This window comes from Argentina anserina, chromosome 5, assembly GCF_933775445.1.
Source record: "Argentina anserina chromosome 5, drPotAnse1.1, whole genome shotgun sequence".
Taxonomy (NCBI): domain Eukaryota; kingdom Viridiplantae; phylum Streptophyta; class Magnoliopsida; order Rosales; family Rosaceae; genus Argentina; species Argentina anserina.
In genome coordinates, this window is record NC_065876.1 from 11851172 (window position 1) to 11870143 (window position 18972).

At 36.1% G+C, this 18972-nt stretch overlaps 1 protein-coding gene and 1 pseudogene across 3 annotated transcripts; both read right to left on the minus strand.

Annotated features, from left to right (window-relative positions):
• Nucleotides 1-13222, minus strand: LOC126793722 (uncharacterized). Of its 3 annotated transcripts, none has more exons than XM_050520324.1 (23): nt 13059-13222; nt 11400-12391; nt 10440-10555; nt 9594-9802; nt 9152-9271; nt 8493-8621; nt 8270-8395; nt 8092-8147; nt 7891-7990; nt 7296-7413; nt 7011-7220; nt 6307-6634; nt 5563-5656; nt 5097-5205; nt 4722-4987; nt 4482-4606; nt 3974-4208; nt 3392-3580; nt 3015-3301; nt 2069-2276; nt 1752-1991; nt 841-926; nt 1-464 (listed from the first exon to the last, which is right to left on the minus strand). In XM_050520324.1, the coding sequence occupies exons 2-23, from the start codon at nt 12239-12241 to the stop codon at nt 305-307; spliced, it is 4353 nt and encodes a 1450-aa protein (XP_050376281.1). In that variant the 5' UTR covers nt 12242-12391; nt 13059-13222; the 3' UTR covers nt 1-304. The 3 variants fall into 3 exon arrangements, 2 of the variants coding, with proteins under 2 accessions (XP_050376281.1, XP_050376282.1); XM_050520325.1 differs by having other exon boundaries at nt 11400-12394; nt 13059-13213; XR_007672088.1 differs by lacking the exon at nt 1-464 and having other exon boundaries at nt 1752-1951.
• A 2146-nt stretch (nt 13223-15368) lies between these two features.
• On the minus strand, nt 15369-18100 carry LOC126795519 (serpin-ZX-like; annotated as a pseudogene).
• Between the last annotated feature and the right edge of the window lie 872 nt (nt 18101-18972).

Below are 18972 nucleotides of genomic sequence, written 5' to 3' on the forward strand. Positions count from 1 at the left end.
ATAATAGCATTTCTATGCATGCTAGATCATATCTATCTATTTTCTTTACTTGCCTCAAAAAATTTACACTGTTGCACTATGATTGCTATGCAACCTAAAACTACTGCCTTTGTACAACTAAAGACGTATTTACAAAGAAAAACAAATGCGCACTGGTGGAAAAACATGAATATGAACATTTACAAAAGCAAAAATAAACCACCACCTGTGCAATGTGGCCATAGAGGAGCCAAAACACTAGAGCCTCTCTCAAGAATAACAAAGAATCCTAGTCATTGGCACTTCGATTGTTTATCCACCCCTTTTATGTGCCAGCCTCAAGTGCCCAAAAGGCATCTGGGTCTGGGCAGAATAGAGAATAATCTGGAATTTCTAGATTTGCTATGTGCCAGTCTACAAAACGGGCTTGTATTAACTTGAACAGCAGAAGAACAGTTGGCAAAAGCCACCATTTATCGTCCTCCCTGGAGGAAAGAACAATTAAGAAGGATATAAACATTGACATGTACGAATTACCGATGCCAAAATTCTACAGAATATATTTACATTACTATTACTTGAAAGAAAAAAATGAGCTGATTTTGATGAATGCATTTCCTTTCTTATTTCATAAACGCACACAATAGATAAACTTATCTAATAAATAGAAAAAAGTGATTGCTAGGTAATCATGCAACATGTTATACATAGTCTCATTTTTGGCTTCATAGATTGCCATGTACCCAAACAGAAACACGCACATATTCACACACAAACATTAAAATGGGTAACAAGCAGAACATAGTTTCTTCCAAAAGATATAATTATCTGAATCCAGATTGAATAGAGTTGAAGCCTTACCTCCTAGTGTTCCATGTATTTGACCGGTCAGCTGCCTTTAAAAAGGAAAAGCTACAATGGAAAATGCCACATATGAAAGCAACTACCTGAAACATCAAAACCAATTACATAAGGCAAGAAAATAAAACTAGAGGAGAAAATAGGTGTTTGAATTAATATTTATTCCTTAAAGACTGATGCAACATCTGAAAAATGGTTTAGACACTACAATATTGCCACCAAATTTTTCTTTCACTGATGATTACAGAAGGTGAGTATCGTACCATAATGCAAAGAATTTAGTAAAGGTTCCTGATTATCAATTTATCACACATTTAAACCTCAGTAAGTACTCAATATGTCTTCTCGAAGAATGTACATTATAATAGTTCTTGCGACCTTCATTTTACCATGAATCTTATCTTCCAAATCGACCAACAAATCATTTAACTTGCATACAATATTGATAAACTTAAAAGGTCTGTCATGGTAGCAAATCACGAACAAACTCTATTAGCTGATCAAGACCAAGCTTACAGATAGTTATCATATGGTATATATTTTTTATTTTTTCATAAAAAGCACGATTTTATTGAAAATTAAGAAATAAAAATTATGGACACGATACTACTGTTAGCCGTAAAACACCACCAGGAGACCAACTGGAGCAGAACGAAATACTCAATTAAATAACAGCAGCAGACCATCTAAGTGAATAGAAAAAAGGGAACTATCTTTGTAAATTGAGAAGAATGATGCCACAAGGTTTACCAAAGTCTTAATGCTGAGCAACAAATTCATCCCCTCTTAAATTATCAAAGATATGATGAATAGCTCAAGTGTCACATTTATAGCCATAAGTTGCTTAGCACTAACATAAAAATTTTAAAGGTGAATTTTATTTACCAGTATTACATGCTCTGATAACTTACAATGTTAGATAGGGATGTCGCATTCCACAATGCATATACCCGAGCAAGTGAAGCTCGTCTTTTTTCCTTACTGAATAAGGCACTCAATCCGGCAAGGAAGGGAGAAAGTAGAGATAGAGGAAGTATGAGCAAGACAGCAAGAAAAACCCCAAGAGAAATCCAATAGTATTGAAGCAACATGAGAAGGGTGACAGAAAGATCTGCTAAAAGCATGACACTTATCAACCGCAGCAGGGTATCCTGAAGAAATACCATTTTATTAGCTCTTGGACATCAGACTATTTAATCACATAAGTATATATATCTAAATTATGTACCTCACGGCCAATAGGTCTTGTATTATTCAGTAGAAGAGAAAGCGGAAAAAATAAGTCTTTTCTATACTCCATAGATCTCAAGGTAGTCTGATTTATAAGGCCCCCATTTATTGCTCCAGTTATCCTTTTAATTGACAGTGCATGACCTACATACGGCCAACTTTGTTGCATTTGCTTTGGACATTTACTTGCACATGCAGAATTCGACCTGGTGTTCAATAAACACAGGAACACTTGAGTCAATAATCAATTATACAAAAGAATACATAGCTCATGAATCAAGCATTTGTGTTTCAGGTGCTATATATTAAGCTCCATAATGACATAAATGCAGTCAGAAGTCGGACACCTAAACTCAATTACAATAAAAAGGGCAAATAAAATTTGATTTCTTTTTACTTGCTCCTGAACATCAATTGAAGTGAATCAAACAACCTTCTGACAACTATTATCTGTTCTTACTAGATAAAAAACATTCTTGGAAAATAATAAAGTAAATCTAACAGTTTTGATAGATTCATTTCGAGAGAAATAATAATAATAAAGTAAATGTACAGAATCATTAGGTATAGTAGCTTTAGTTGCTTATCAGAATAAGATTCAGTTCTTATGTTCCTTTATCAATTTTCCCTTTTCTTGTGGGGCAAATATTTTTTCCTTTGCAAACCCAATTGCACCATAATGTCCAGTATTTATTCTAAATAAAGGATAATAGCACGTTCTCAGGATAACTTTAAACATATATACTGTAAGGTAAGCAGAGAATGCCACTTACCATCTTCACCAGAAACAATCACTCTGAAAGGTAACCGCTACAATATTGTTTTATAGTCGGTAGCTTTGAATTAAAATTGGTTTATAAACTTCATTTTAAATTAAAAAATAATTAGAATATGTATTATGGTCGTTCTGAAGAAATGTAGGGACATCAATTAGTAAAAGTTACCTTGGCAGCTCATTATTACTTCTATACCACGTATTCGACTGGTGCAAATTTTGAAGGGGATAATCCCCAACTATAACCAATATCCCCAGCTGATAATAACCAGAAGCTGTTGCTTGAAACCATAAAAGTTCAATTTTAACTCCATGGAACTCAAGTTGAGGGTTTGCGTGGCTACTTATCCAATTAATAACAGGAATTAGGTGAGTTCGAATGGATCCATGCTTCACCATCCTCAACTGAGCATTGAAACCATTGACCAAATGATTCCAAACGGTTTCTGGGACATGCTGTGAACAGTATGACATAACTTAGAATCATTTCTAAGGTATTATACTACCGTAAATAATGAATTTGAAGATTAGAAGTATAATGAATACCTGGCCAAGAAGATTGGTCAACAATGAATCACTGTGAAGATTATAAGGTGACATATAGCTGCCATCACCACCAAAGATTATGCACATGGGGAACCTTTTCTGGATGATTGATACCAATTCCAGACGCTTCTCGTCACCACCCAGAAAAAAATCAATATATGCTACCATCAAGTCTGGTGTTGCTCCAACCTGCATCAATTTCAATCATGAAGATGACACATACAAGAACCAATTTTAAATCATCAGTAACAGAAAACTGAGTTTAAAGTTAGTCTGATGTAAAAGAACAATTAAGCAGGGAGGGAGTAATATTTTCATCTGAAGACTGATGGGAAAAATTAATCAAACTCAAGCCCCCTCTTACATAAAAAAAAAAGCTGGACAAAGTTCAAAATAACTGTTAAAAAGAATTATGGACGATAAATTTTTTTTCAGTTAATGCATCTATGCTAATATGAGCATCAGATTGAAAGGATTGAAATCTTAATTATTGACTACCAGTAGCAACCTCAGAAACCTACTAAATGACCGTAACTACAAAACTGAAGACTGGAAGGGTTAAATAAGAACAAAAGGTCTAACCTTCATCCCTTTGTACAAGGCTCGAGATCTGCAAGAGCGGAGACATGAGTGGTCATATTCAGACTTTACATATTCCTGAAGGCGATGAACTTTCTTTCTTTGCCGCCACTGTTTCCAGGACCAAGAACAAGGATATGCGAGAATTGAAAGTATACTATGAACAGACCCTTCCCACCAGTCATAAGCAGCAACAGAATTGATCTCATCAATGAACCTGTTAAATGCATCTTCGTACCTGTAGCACAGGAAAAGGTTGCAATGTAAATAATCATATTAAGACAAAAGATGGAGCAAATTGACGCCACCCTAAAGTGGTTCTTTCAATTATCCTTTCAAAAGCAAAAGAACCCTGGAAGACTGATTCTTCAGTTTAATAATAAAATTTGCTTGCATTCAAGTGCATTGATCATAATGGTCGACACCTAACGTAACCTAGTTAATAACTCAAAGTATCACTCTTAGATGATTATTAAATTATCCTAGCTTCTATGTTAAGCCAATTTCTTACACAATTTCAATGATTGCATCTGGAGGAGAATAAGGAAGATGCCAAGGTTCTCGAAATGTATTAGGACCCATGAAGTACATGCGATGAACATGGCTTTGACTTTCTTCAACTCGGGTTCCCCGCACCTAAGGTATCATAATTTATGAAAGAGAATGGAATAAGAGTGCAGGAATGTGTTATAAATTCAGCAAGTCAACTCACAGCTGCTTAAACCATACAATAAAAATAAAGGGAGTGTACCTCAGATAAGGAAAGAAGGGAAGGAAAATGATGATGATTATGGTCTTCAACTGAACCAGCTTTATTGTGGGAACATGATCCAACAAGTTTGATTCTCAAACTACTTAATAACAGACCTAGAAGCACCAAAATGCATGACAATACAATTGCAAAAGGCCAAGGCCCCCCAAAGGTATACAAAAGCTCCTCAAGTGGAGTATAGCAATTTGGCATCCTATATTTTTCAGATATGCATTTATATGGGCATGATGGAAGAGTCACCCCGCCTGCAGCAAGTGTGCATCTTTTTGTGAGATGAATGCCCCTGTAGCAAAATTTAAATGGAACCAAGGAGAGACTCAACAATTATTTATAAAACTACAATCATCAATGTACCTCGCACATAAATGAATTCAGCACGTCGTGGAAGAAGGTCAACAGAACATGGAGTACAAAGACGAGCATCAGAACCATCAACATTTTTATATGTGCCAACAGGGCATTCCTGTGAAGAAAAGAATAATACTACTATAAAAAATAGGAATGCTTTTTTCTTTGAATGCACAATTCAGAATGACCAAACAGAAAAAAAAATGAAAAAAAGGAGCCAATACTCAATTCATGATTAAAAGGTGACTTAGGGTAGAGTTTCTTTTTCAAAATCTTTGCTTGACATGATTTATGATATCTGCCACAATCCTATAATTTCGTACTTGCTTCTACTCTATACAAGGACTCTAGAGTTAAGGGTCTATGGCGATGTCCCCAACACGTTGTAGAACGTTTCATGGAGTACCCTGATTTGATTACTCGCGGAAGGTTATATAAATAAAAGCAAGATAAGTAACAAGATGATGTTTACCTTGCAGAAGGTGCCATAAAGGCCCTTAGGGCATTTCTTCCCAGTGATAGTTCCATCATATCCATGACGACCTCCATCATCTCCATCACCTCCACTGATACATAATAGAAAGCAAGTAATTAATTGGCTGTTATTACAATATCATATTATTATTATTATTATTATTAAAAACAGTTTTTTATTGAAACAAAAGGCAAAGGAACGACAAAGAATGTGATCAGATATTAAATAAAACAGAAAACAGTCTGAATGTAACAAATATTCAAAAATATTAGTAACATTTTTTTTAAGAAGTGAGGGGAAACAACTATTACTGACTTTTTCGCACTAATTGCTTAGTGGTAGTAGTAGTAGTAATTAACTTGAAAATGGAGTAATAGAAATATTTAGACTACTACAATCACCTTGAGCTATCTAAGGCATGGTATTTTCTCAACTAGAAAAATCATCAGTTGCTTATACATAATTCAAAATAATGTGAAATATAATCCAAACTTAATAAACTTGTCAATTATGGAATGATATGACCATTCCATGGCATCTGGCATGTCAAATGATTAAGGCAGTAGGCCAAAGAAGTGAAACAGTATCAAGGAAAAGTTTCAAAGATGTTGGAATGAAAGCCTGAAACACAATGCTTATGGTGTTCATTACACATGAATCATCCAACATGAATGTTAAATAGTCCAAGATGTGTAAGATGACAGCAATGTGCAATTTTATAGCAATGACATCAAATCATACCTTCTGTTAATAAAGCCATTTATACTTGCAAATGGAGTATATTCATCCCTGAAATCTATCTTAGACCAGTGAAAATGAACTCTTCCACCCCCACCCCCACCTCCACCTCGTGGACCACCTTTGCCTCCCACTACAGATAACGATGAATTTTGTGCAAGTAATCTCAGCTCCTGAAGGAAAAGAAGGATTGTCCCACCTGAACCTCCACCAAGCCCGCCAATTAAAGTACCATTATCATTTTTAACTGCTTTATCAAAGCTTTGACCATCAGCACTCAAAGATCCATAGACATCAAGCCTTAAGAGTGGCCACTGGATGGATCCCATCACTAGCAAGCAATAAATATGAATCATAAGAAAATTGATATAGCGAACACATAACAAACCATATTCCCTTTTGTTGTAGGTGTATTAGCAAGGGAGTTGGAATTTCTCATACCAAAGACTAGTTTACCACCATTTCTAAAGGCTCAAGTCATTAGGATGCGGGACAACAATTATATTATATCCAACACTCCCTATTACATGGCCAGCCCTTATTCCCCTTACCAAATAGGGACCAAAATCTGTATTTAACTTGTGTTGATAGGTTGCAAGGATTTTTACGAGATGCTCTCATACAATTGATAAGCTTGCAACTTTACAACTAATCCCAAAAACTTAAACAGTGAGGATGTGGCCAGCAGTTAATTCAAAATTACTTACCAATTATTCCCCCTCCAACCACATTTCCATATGAATGATTGGCATCCCCAGCTCCGCTCCCTAATTCACATGGGAAATTAGCATCACCATACTCATTACCCCCATTGCTCACCCTCCCATTAAAATAACCAGAGCCCCCTCTTCCTCCATGTCCAGCACCACTACCAGCTCCATTTAAATAGTTTCCCTTTCCAATACCTTTACTGCAACCTGAAAAGAAGATGAATTAAATGTAATCAGATGCTTTAAACTTTTGCAACTTCCTTTTAAAAATAACCTCGTTACCTAGTTCAGATGCAGTGATCCGGCCATCAGTAGCAATGATAATAGTCCTAGCCCTGTGGATGTGAACAACACTTCCCTTGACAACGCCATGTACAAGAAGATCCTCTACACGACAGATCTGTGAAGTGCCAAAGGAAAATATATGTCAACAGCAATACCTGTTAACCCAACCCAGTAACCGATCAGGAAAGAGTTAATTCAATTAAAGGTTAAAGCCAGAGAAGCAACCTGATAAATTTGATTTTGATTTGGATATATAAAGGAAATGAATGTCATCATGCTAACGGAATGGTCATTCATTATTGTAGTAAAATTATTTTAAATTGAATATCTGATTTATGAAATGGGCTATGGTAAAGTGCAATTAAGTTTGTATAAATGTAATGTAATTAAGTTTGATACAGATAAGGTGCCACGAGCAGAAACAAATTTCAACCGATCAATGGACTGGAAAAAATAAATATTTACATTACATAAAGGTACCCAACGTTTCATATTAAGCATAAATCATGCACGATAAAATTATTGTCAAGCAGATGCTCATTTTGAATGTGCATCAATCAACTTCTTTACTTCAATAAATTCCAGTTCTTACTTGAAGTGAAAAGGAGAGTGTGTAATTGACATGGCAATCATCTGGTGGGGTAATCAAATCCAATGGGCATGTCTTACTCTCGCATAGGGATTTTGTTACCCTACATAAGTTGAACCGACATACAACCTTCAATAAATTTATCTGGCCTGATAAATAAGAAAACATAATCACAGAGCAACAAGCCCTAAATTTAATACTCACACTTTTCGGCTTGCATCATCATCCATAGGAGCCTGAAGTAAAGAACCAGCACCAACCTGCTTCAATTTTAAAGTTACTAATCTCTGACCTGATTCTATTAGAATGGGAAAGTTGCAGCACAATAGCGGGTACTGAGAGAGTTCAATTAATATGACAACAAATGTATACACCAACTTACAGTTATGTTATAAAAGAGAGACAAGGAAAGACGCTGGGCTTTTATTGTATCACCATGACCCGTCAACTTCAGTAGTCCTTGACCATAAACACCTAAGTTTTTATTTGAACTAATGACAGACTTATGCTGCAAAAAAGCAAAGCATTAATTCAGCTTTCCAATTCGACAGGAGACATACTTCAAATCGTAAAACATAAAATTGATAACGTTCAGACAATCATACCCTCATCTCAATGAGATTCCTAACTTCAAGAACTGAAGAAGTAACAATGGTATTTCCACCGCCATTTACTTCAATTTTGGAGTTCCACATGAGTAACATCTTGACAGAAACTCTAAATGCACCAAAAACCTTCATTTACATCAAGGCATTTTCTTAGACTCTTTACAAAAAAAAAACAAGAGAGTTTATAGAGCTTAAGGAAAATAATTTCATATAGATATTATACTTGGTATTACATGCATAACTCGCACCATAACACCATATTGTTTTGTAAAATTGATAGATTAGAACACAAACAAATCAGCAAAAAGTACAAAAGGATCAATATAGACTACACCCACATTTAGAAACGAAACTGAGAAAGCAAACCCCAAATAGTTCATGAGCAGATATAAAGTCAGGAAGCACAATAGGAAGATGGTCATGATTGCTGACTAAATCAGAGAGAGCGTGTATAAATTTCTTGCTAAAGAAACAACCCAAAGAGCAGGAAAGCTGGTTCCTTCCAAAACTTAAGGGGTCATACAGGTTTGATAGTCTTGATTTTACACAATTCTGGACCGAACTTTGTTCAAAATCTCATTCAACTTTCCTCAGTCTCTTTCCATGTTCATCGTAACTAAAAGATTGCTGCACCTGATTTTTTTTTTAAAGTGTACCTTTATGATGGAATCACTCATCAAAAGCTCTTCAGCAACAAGTTCGAATTCAGAGACTGGATACTCAGACAGTCCAAAGATGATGCTGCCTCCACGGTATAAACTAACTTGGCCTCTCACCTTCACAATTGAACAAGTGATATTACAACTTACATATTTATATATCTTCTGGTTACCAGGCATACAAGATGAAGACAGACTTGGCATTCAATAAGAGACTTTTTAAGATAAAACATGTAACAGTGGTGTATCTGTGGGATGATCAGCAGACGCTATATGAAGTAGATGGATATCTTCAGTCAAATTTTTATGAAGCCACATCTCATGAATGATAAACTTTGCAATTTTAACAGGTAATTAAAAAAGAATAAAAGAAAAATGTTCACATAAAAAACAACTTATGGAAAACAAAAAATTACTCGAGTATCTAAAAGTTGGCAACCTGAACTCTGGTCCACAGTAGTGGAACTAACACTTTTGCACTATTCTCCACAAAAACATGTGACCATAACGGGCTGATCGAAAAATCAAGCAAAGGGGTTTCAGTTTCTGTTGTGATATTGTCATTTCCAACTCTTAAACTAAGCAGATCTGCATTAAAGTATGTGCCAGCTGCTCCGGAATTCCCAGGACAGCCAATACTTAAACCTCCTGAAACAATAAAAATGAGGATATTTTTGGAAGTTATAATTTCCATGACAATGGATCTACAAAGATAAAGGCATATTAAATATAGGATGCAATAATTCCCAACAAAAATTATATTCTAGGGCTGGGGAATTTAAACATATTTATTATAAGTTGAATAAGCTTGAACATGCAGTTATGAGTCTCTAGACTGGATTTTTATCACCAGGGAGTTATTAATAGATCTCCCACCCCCTCTGTTGTACTTCTTCCCTTCTCTACTGCGTTGTTTGTTCAAGATAGGATGCAACCAGGTTAATTTATGAATGTATGATGGTGTTGAGATGTGTGATACTGCCTACCAGTGAACAGATGCAGAACTTTTTTTGTAATTGAAAATAAAGAGTAAAAGCAGTGAACAAGAAGTCCCACTAAAAACAGCGCTAGCCTAAAACAGCTAGGCTTATACTTTCCAGAAGAATTTAACCACTAAATAATTAGCTTGACCCATTTGAAAAGTTTTCTGTGAGCAACCATTATTCAAATTGAAAAGGTTCTTTGTTTTTTTTTTTTACAAGAAATCAGGTTTATAAGGAGTAAATAAGAACCAAATAATTGAAACTCAATGGTTTACTGCTTCTAAGACTAGCTGAGTACGAACCATGGGCAGTGACTTTAACATCTTCTTGTATGCTGTAACAATCAAGTGATATTCTTCCACCACCACCTCCACCCCATCCTCTTCCACCAGCAGCACTTATTGTACCATATCCCTTCCTATGTGACAATAAAATATGCAAACAGATGGATAAACAACAGATGTACCCCCAAGATATCAAATGGTTAATAGATAAACAACAGATGGATTCCTACATCATAATTGAAAACTTATCTAATACAATGTTTAGATGTCATCATGTCGAGTTGAGTGTTGCACCAGGTAATAATATAAACTTTCATAACTAGACTGTTGTACTATAAGCGATGTAGGTTCAGCAGCTTCTAGGTTTGTAATTATTTATCTTTCTTATCTACAGTATTAATCTAGACCATCTAGAAACCATCAGATTTCCCACTTACCAACGGTTTCTTTATTTTAATATATTCTAATTCTCACAATAACTATTGAAACTATCATATCTTCACTTCATATGCCATAACTTTTATACTTTCTTTCCCACTACTCTAATAAATATATTTCAATTTTTTTTATCGAGCAAATAATCTACAAAACTCTGCTTCCTCTGTTTCCTATTTCCTGTTTACATTATCTCATGGTAAGTTATTAATATGGTTTACAACACAAACTATGTCAATGAAGTCCAGTTTTTATTACAATCATGTAATTTCTTTAGTTCAATAACACATGGATGCACTACTTCTCACTTTATGCCATAGGTCCGCGCTCGGCCATTCCACACACTGCCTAGCAGACGTTCTGAATGAAAGCGGATTCACCAAATTCCATTTTATAAAGTTCTATCTAGAAATGAAAATTAGTGTCTGTCCAAGCATTATATACCCTAAGTTTCTTAGTCTTCAATAAAGTTAGTTGCTCGGAGAGCCTTCTGAAGAGAATATATAAAATAGTAAAGTAGCAAATGCAGCAATTTATACTCACAACTTAACAGCATGTATGAATATACTTCCACCAGATCCTCCCCCACCAGTTGTCCCGCTGTCCCCTCCTTCTGCAGTTACAGATCCATTTAGATATAACAAATCCTTCACATGAAGCTTAACACGACCTCCACCATTTCCCCCAAATGGATATTTGGTAGATGTGCCTCCACCCTTGCTCCCATAGCTCCATGGCTCGGACAATTTTGACCAAGTATAAACATCACCGCCCCAAAAGCTTGTCTGATTAATTTTTAAGCAAGAAGCACCTCGGCCACCATGCCCTCCACCACCTCCATCATAGCCCACTGGAGTACCACTAGTTTGAGAAGGTGGCAATCCACCCAAGGATGTTGTATTTATAGAAGAATTATACCCCATAGTCAGATTAGCAGCCGCAAAAACCACAGAACCAGCAACTATAACAGCAAATTGACCAATTTTAACATTTCCAGACATGTTAAATGTAATCATGCAGCCTTCAAATGGACATATAACTGATACATGAGGAAGTATCTCCAGGTTTCCAGTACCGCATATCTGAATATCAGAATTGAAAGACAAGTTTGAGTTTAACAAGCATGTGGAATTGAATGATCCAACACCTTCCAGGTCCTCACAAGATACTTGTTTGCTTGATGGAGATGATAACATTGTTTCTACATAAGCCGAGGTGCTGCTTTCAAAGCCATCACTTATATGTGACCCCAAACTTTTCATCCAGTCTTCTGACACAATGCCTGTACTTCTGAGCTGCCCTGAAGTAAGAGACAGGGAAGACATGCAAACATGCCCCACCAGAATACAACACCAAGTGTACCATTTCAAGTGCAACGGAGACATTACCACTCCCAGACACAGGTTAGTAACATTTCTGTCAAATGCATACGGATTGAGTATAAGTCTAGCTTAGGCTCAGAAGGCAGAAAAAAATAACATACTTTTCAGTACGATATCAAGTTCAGCACACCATCCTCAGGAACATTGCAGCTTCTACTGTCCAGTAACATTAAACATTGTCATGCAACAGCACAATAAAGATAAAGATGATATCGAGCAAAATATTGAAAGGATCTAACATTCCTATGGCATAAGAGTTTAGAAACTGATATTACATTTACTATCAAGATTTCCCCATCCCATTGTTTTACTAATGATTCGTATACCCCTCGAAACAAACTTTTAGAATGTCCACGAATCCAATACATACATAACAGATGTGAAGTGTTCCAGTAAAGCCATACAGAGACAGTACTTAAACCAGATTATAACCTTGGCAGTTCTCACTAAGCATTTGGATCAGAGTACCCTAAAAACAGTTTCATATTACATATATCTCCACCAAATTTATTCTCTTCCCGTGATCCGCATAAAGTTTCAAACTTTTTAACACAACATTCAAAGTGAAATCATACAAGCAACACTGCAACATCCCATCAGAAACATGTAAACGCAATCATAAGCTCTCACTGCCCAAACCATAATTCCAGAATCCAAACGAAGAACAGTATCAAAGAATCGAACTTTAGCAATCAAAATTGAAGCAAACAATGAACTCCACAGAGAAATACCCAAAAAAAAAAGCAACAGAATTTCCAGTCGAAAGTCCAATCCGAATTCAAATGCAAACTAACAAAGCCAAGAGCTTGAGAAAGCTTACAGCTTTGGCCGTAGAAGAAAGCGAAAACGCGAGAGAGGTGAAAATGGCAAGAGTGGGCGAACAAAAGGAAGCTTCGGTTTTGTTCAGTGTCAGAAAATGGTTTGTGCTTTGTCTGTCGTCTCCTTGCTTTCTAGTCTTTTGGTAGCTTTTTCCTTTTCTTTCGCCTTGTTTGTTTCTTTTTTTGTTTATAATTAGAATTTAGATGTTCTGGTACAAATGCACAGCACAGAGAAGAGAGAGAGAGAGAGAGAGAGAGAGAGAGAGAGAGAGAGGACCCTTAAACGAGTCCAACGTGTCCACGAGTCAGGTGACGTTTGAGGATGAACCAAATGAAGGAGGACTCTTCAAGCTACGTTTTGTATTAGCTGGACTGCAGTGTGTGACAGGTAACGGATTAGGAGCTCACAGCAGTCCCTTTTCTTCTTGTAGATAAAGTTTCATTATTAATATTCCTTCTTCTGTATATAAGATTGTTCCTTGACTAGACTATATTATCGTCTTTTCTATATTTTAACAAAACTATATTCGGAAAGATGATCGGAATTTGTCATAGACTCTATCCGTTTTAAAGAAGTGGTCAAAATAGTTAACGTTCTTTTTATGGAACTTTATGAATTGAGTTATACGCTTGCAGAATTTTGAAATCCATTCATCATGAAGCCACATTGTGCGTATGGTTGTCACACTGGAAAAAAAAAACACAAAAAGTCATATAAACTCCAAATTGAGTGATACGGTGATGGTCTAATGTGGTTTGGGACATTTGGAAGTAGAGATGATACATGCATTGATGCGTATGGTGTTGATGGAAAGGTAAGGGTTAGAGTTTGATGTAAAGAGAGCAGCACTGATACGTACATAATATTCTAGCCTAGCGCAAACATTCTTATTCATACAATGTGATACGCTACATCCCACAATTTTGACTTCTCATTATATATTTGTTCGTGCTAGGACTTGTTTCTGTCACTAGTGTACAGTAGTACAGTACTATCAAATTGCTTATAAGTTATAACGTAGAGATATCTGCGTATCAAATTGCTCTATGGTATATTTGTAAAGAAAGTTGTACATGTACATACAATGGTGTAAATAACGGTTATTGACATCATATCGGTTTTATAAAATAAAAATATAACGAGGATATATCGAGATATATCAGATTATATTGGATTTATCGTTTTTACTAATTTTTAATTAAATTTATATATTTATAAAATATATACTTCAAAATATACTAAATAAACTTGAGAAATTAAAACTTATACTTCAAAATGTACCAAATAAACTTCATAAAAAAATATTTGATTATCTTGATAATTAAAATACATAAATAATATTAATTAATAAAAATAGAGGTGATCATTCATCATAAACTCTCTCGTCATCGAATGTTATCGACGGATCTTTCATTTTATTTAAATTATTTTTTCATTTAAAAAAAATAAAAAACACCGATATATTGTCATTTGACTTGATTTTTCGGGTTGACCGATAAGCAACTTATCGTATCGTTTTCTTAATATCAGAGATATATCAGAATATTTAGAATATTAGCTACAAGAGAAACCTTGAAAACATCCAACTTCGATAAGAAGAGAAGATGATACCGCAATCTACAGGACCTATGGATCATGAATGAGTGCGCCAAAGTAAAGACATCATCTAGCTAGCAAGTGTTGCATGCCAATGAAAGAAGAAAGCCTGAGACTCCGAGCTGTGACTTGATCGAAGATTTCATGGACACTATATGATGACCTCTCAATACACATTTGTTCAAGCTGTGACTTGTTTCGATTCTGTCATTAGTGCATTGACGTCCCTATTCCCTAATGTTTGTACTAAAGTTTGTTACAGTCATATATCGTGGAGATCCGCGTACAAAATTACCATAGATCCTAATTAAGTTCTACAAAATCAATCAAGCTGAAAGTGGGGATGGCGCATCGATGCATTCCGTCCCTCTGCTTGCACTGTGTTCTTGTACTGAAAAGTCGTGAACACCTAACTTCGACAAAAAGAGAAAATATGAGACCAGAATTCACAAGACCAATAGAACATGAATGAGTGCGCCAAAGTAAAGGTAACATCTAGCTAAGCCTCAGAGTTCATATATAACCATGAATCAAACTCACCCACAACTCGCATGTACTATATGAACTAAACGACAGAGGTATATAAATAATTGCTGCAATCCCAGTGTCCTGATTACATCGAAAACAAGAAAACGTTTTACCAAAAAATCCTAAGTGAAATAAGTTGGGCTTGTATCACCAAACATGCAGAATTGGATATTCTTCCACTTACACGTCAATTAAGTAAAGGATTGAGCATATACCCAGTGAAGAGAACTGTTCTTGTCACTTCTTCTCTGATCACGAACATGAATGGGTGATCAGCCACAAAATCTATCTTTTTAGGACGAACAAGGGAACAGCCATAGTGAATCCCCCAAGAAACAGCTGAAGCTTGGGTGCCTTCTTCATTAACTTCAATGAAGGCTTTATGATAGATGCTGGGAATGAATAATGGCACATCCACGAGTGATTTCACCTCTTCTGTCAAACCTCTCAGAAGTCCCAAATCCTTCAGAACGGCCGAAGCGTCGAAGTCGAAAGCTTTGGGATTCTGAAGTCACCAACCCTCATATGAGACTCGTCGAATATGGTCATCTAAGAAGCCAGACTCCGAACAAAGTCTGTCGACCAAAGCTGGCAAACCATCTTTCGCATCTGGAAGAAACAAGCACATGGAATACAGCCGCGTATCTTTTCCTTTTCGGTATGGGAGTCTTAAGACTTTGAATCCTTCAAAGGCACCTATGCACTGACTCTTCCTGCTGGTCATGAAGGGCACTGCCTTAACTACCTTCCCATTAAGAAGGTGGAAGTCATAATTTTTGGTCATTGATTTTTCAAACTTTTCTGGCCAATCTCCTTTGAAGTACAATGCATTTGCAAATAGGAGCCTCGTTAGGCTACCAACTGAGCCTGGAGAAAGAGTCTCTTTGATGAGGCGTAAGTCTCTTTTTCCACCCATGAATTCACTCGACTCCTCACTTCCTCGTGTTCAGCTTTGAAATTCACTCGGTTCAAAGCCGCCTTGTAAGCATCGCAATGACAGGCGAGGTCCGCCTTTCTGGGAGCCGTCTAGGATTCACTCGGTACAATTAGAATTTACTTTCCTAATCAAATTCTCATCACATCCTAACAATCTCCATCTTGATGAGAATTCCATGCGAGCCACCTTGCACCATCTTTAGTCATTGGCATTTTCTTGCACCAGCAGCACATAGCCCAAATCAAATGTAGTCCTCTTTGATTCGTAATGACCAATCATATGTGTAACTGCACTTGAGTCAATAATCATTAGCTGACTCTGAAGAGGGACCTCAAAATGACTTATTCTCTAGCAGGAATTTCCTTCTCACCATCATTTGAATACCAGAAACTTTTTAACGATATCTTTGTTGTTCCTGCAAACAAGACTCACCTTTGTGCACCTTGTTTCTCATTCACCATCGAGGTCAAAGATACAGATGATACATTTCAACATATTCTCCTTATATGAGGACCATTCCACCATGTGTGATTATGCTGACTCCACATATTATAAAACACTTATAGCGCTTTGGAAATCACTTGGCTCCTCAATATCAAAATTCTCCAACAACTTGGGACATCGTCACACCACCCAAAGTACGCCAATCTCAATTTTGATATTCAGTCGAGAACATGTGACAACTATGAAGATTGTGAGAGCATCTCCATATGAAATTATTTTCCGCTACCATAGTACCAACAAAGCTTTCCGCTTTTACATGATTCTAGTCACAACATTGTAGCACCGCTGCGCTTAGATTTAGACCTGCTATAAAAACCCTATGCAGTCTTTCTTTGCATTATCCGCTGTCTTATCTGGTTTCATAGTCTTTCCCTTCAACGCTTTATTAAGCTCCATTGAACTATGATGTCCTCCACTCTCTGTACCCAAAGAGTAAAACTCATTTTCTATCAAATTACTCCACCTCAAACTATGAGTCTATATTTGAGGCCTTGATGAACTCCACGATCAACATGCAATCCTCCGATGAACGAATAGCACGAATGACGAACAAGCATAATCATTGACATCACAAACCACATTGACGAGATATACCTCTCACCTCATCATTCCCTTGAGTCAAAAAGATCCCTTGAAATCTCACCTAGATTAGAATTTGTCTTGAGTCTACTTCACCCGAGCTGGCTCCACCTAATGCATATTTGAGTTGCCACCTTGACAGTTTGCTTGACTCCACCTTGAATAATGATGACGTGCCACAGCCGAGCCATCGGCTCTTATACCAATTGTTAGGGAATTAGGATCCCTCCCAACATGGTTCACATAGTATACCAATAGAAAAGTAAACAAACCATAAGACAAGCAACAAGACAACACCGAGATTAACGAGGTTCGGCATAAACCTATGCCTACATCCTCTGAGAGACACCATGTTCTTCACTATGAGAAATATAATAGTACAAGCTACATTTAAGCTAAATCCCATAACCCAAAAACTCATAACTTATGTACAACCACACTCATATAATTTCCCAAGAACACATCCTCACGACCTCACCCTTGACATCTATGCTCCTTTACACAAGAGATATACACTCCCTTGTCGATGACCACATCCATCTTACCGTGATGGCCACGCCTTGATGACCACATCCACGAACTAAGTCATGAAAGCCACACGTTGGTTAACTACCTATGTCTCCTATATATAGGCACACCAATTACAATCCAATTGGTCATAGGAAAACTAAAACCTTTTCATACTAGAAAAGAACATATTCCTGAAAAGGAATAAACTTTGACATAAACCATGTCCAATTAGGAATAGTAACCAAGTACAACTAGGATTTACTTTCCTAATCAAATTCTCATCACATCCTAACAGATACAGAGGTGTACCGATGAGGGGGAAGACGATGCTCCTTACGCAAGGAAGTTAGGGTTTTGCTTCGGAACGCTCTCATGATCACAGATGCCATGGTTTACCTAAATCTTCAAACCCTAGAAAGGCGACCATACCTCATATCTAAAAGCCTTTCACACTATACACACGTAAGTTGCGCTATTATATAGAACATGGTCCTCAAATCTAGGAGTATGCAATATTCCATTAGGATACATATTTACTCTTTTGGTACGTTAACCAACGTAGAATAAAATTAAAAATAGAGAAATTAATTAAGGAATAAGAGAATTGCATTGTTTATTTATACGAGAATTGGAATGAACGTGGGTCCCACCTCTTCATCAGGAATAAATTTCTCCCAAAACTCCTCACAGGGGAGATGGGTATCAGAATCAATTCCTCCATTAGTTCGGGTATCAATATTTATTACCTAAACTACCCTAATTTAATTGATAATATTTTTAAATTGTCCAACCCAAATTGAGAATATATATATAAATAATATTTTAAAAACTCATAAATAAACAATCACATATATTCTATGGGAGTACTTAAGGTCAGTTCGTCTCTTTTTCTAATATTATTCTCTAATTTTTTTTCTTTTGTTTACATAATTTATGATCGATAAGTGAAATTTAATTAAAATTGAATTTGTCTTATTGGGTGTTAAAAGAAAAAGAAAATTGGTGTAGTGACATTTGTATGTCGTTCTGATGGTAAAAATTAGTGTAACACAATAGCACTATTGATTGGTAGAAGAAATAAAAGACTTCATAGATATATATGAGTATTTTAGTAATCAAAATAATTTTAATTCTGATGGTAAGTAAACAACATCAATCGTAAGTAATATTGTTTATGTTCTAATTCCATGTTGAAAGTAAACAGTTCAATAGAATTGAAATCTCCACATCCAAATCTATTCCGTCTCTCATTTCTAATGAA

Excerpts from the sequence above, each read along its gene's own strand:
- LOC126793722 (XM_050520324.1), bottom strand. The coding sequence starts at position 12,241 with ATGTCTCCGTTGCACTTGAAATGGTACACTTGGTGTTGTATTCTGGTG. Across the intron at positions 7,414-7,890 it reads CACTCTCCTTTTCACTTCAA|ATCTGTCGTGTAGAGGATCT; the intron begins GTAAGAACTGGA and ends GGCACTTCACAG. Across the intron at positions 4,607-4,721 it reads CCCTTCTTTCCTTATCTGAG|GTGCGGGGAACCCGAGTTGA; the intron begins GTACACTCCCTT and ends ATGATACCTTAG.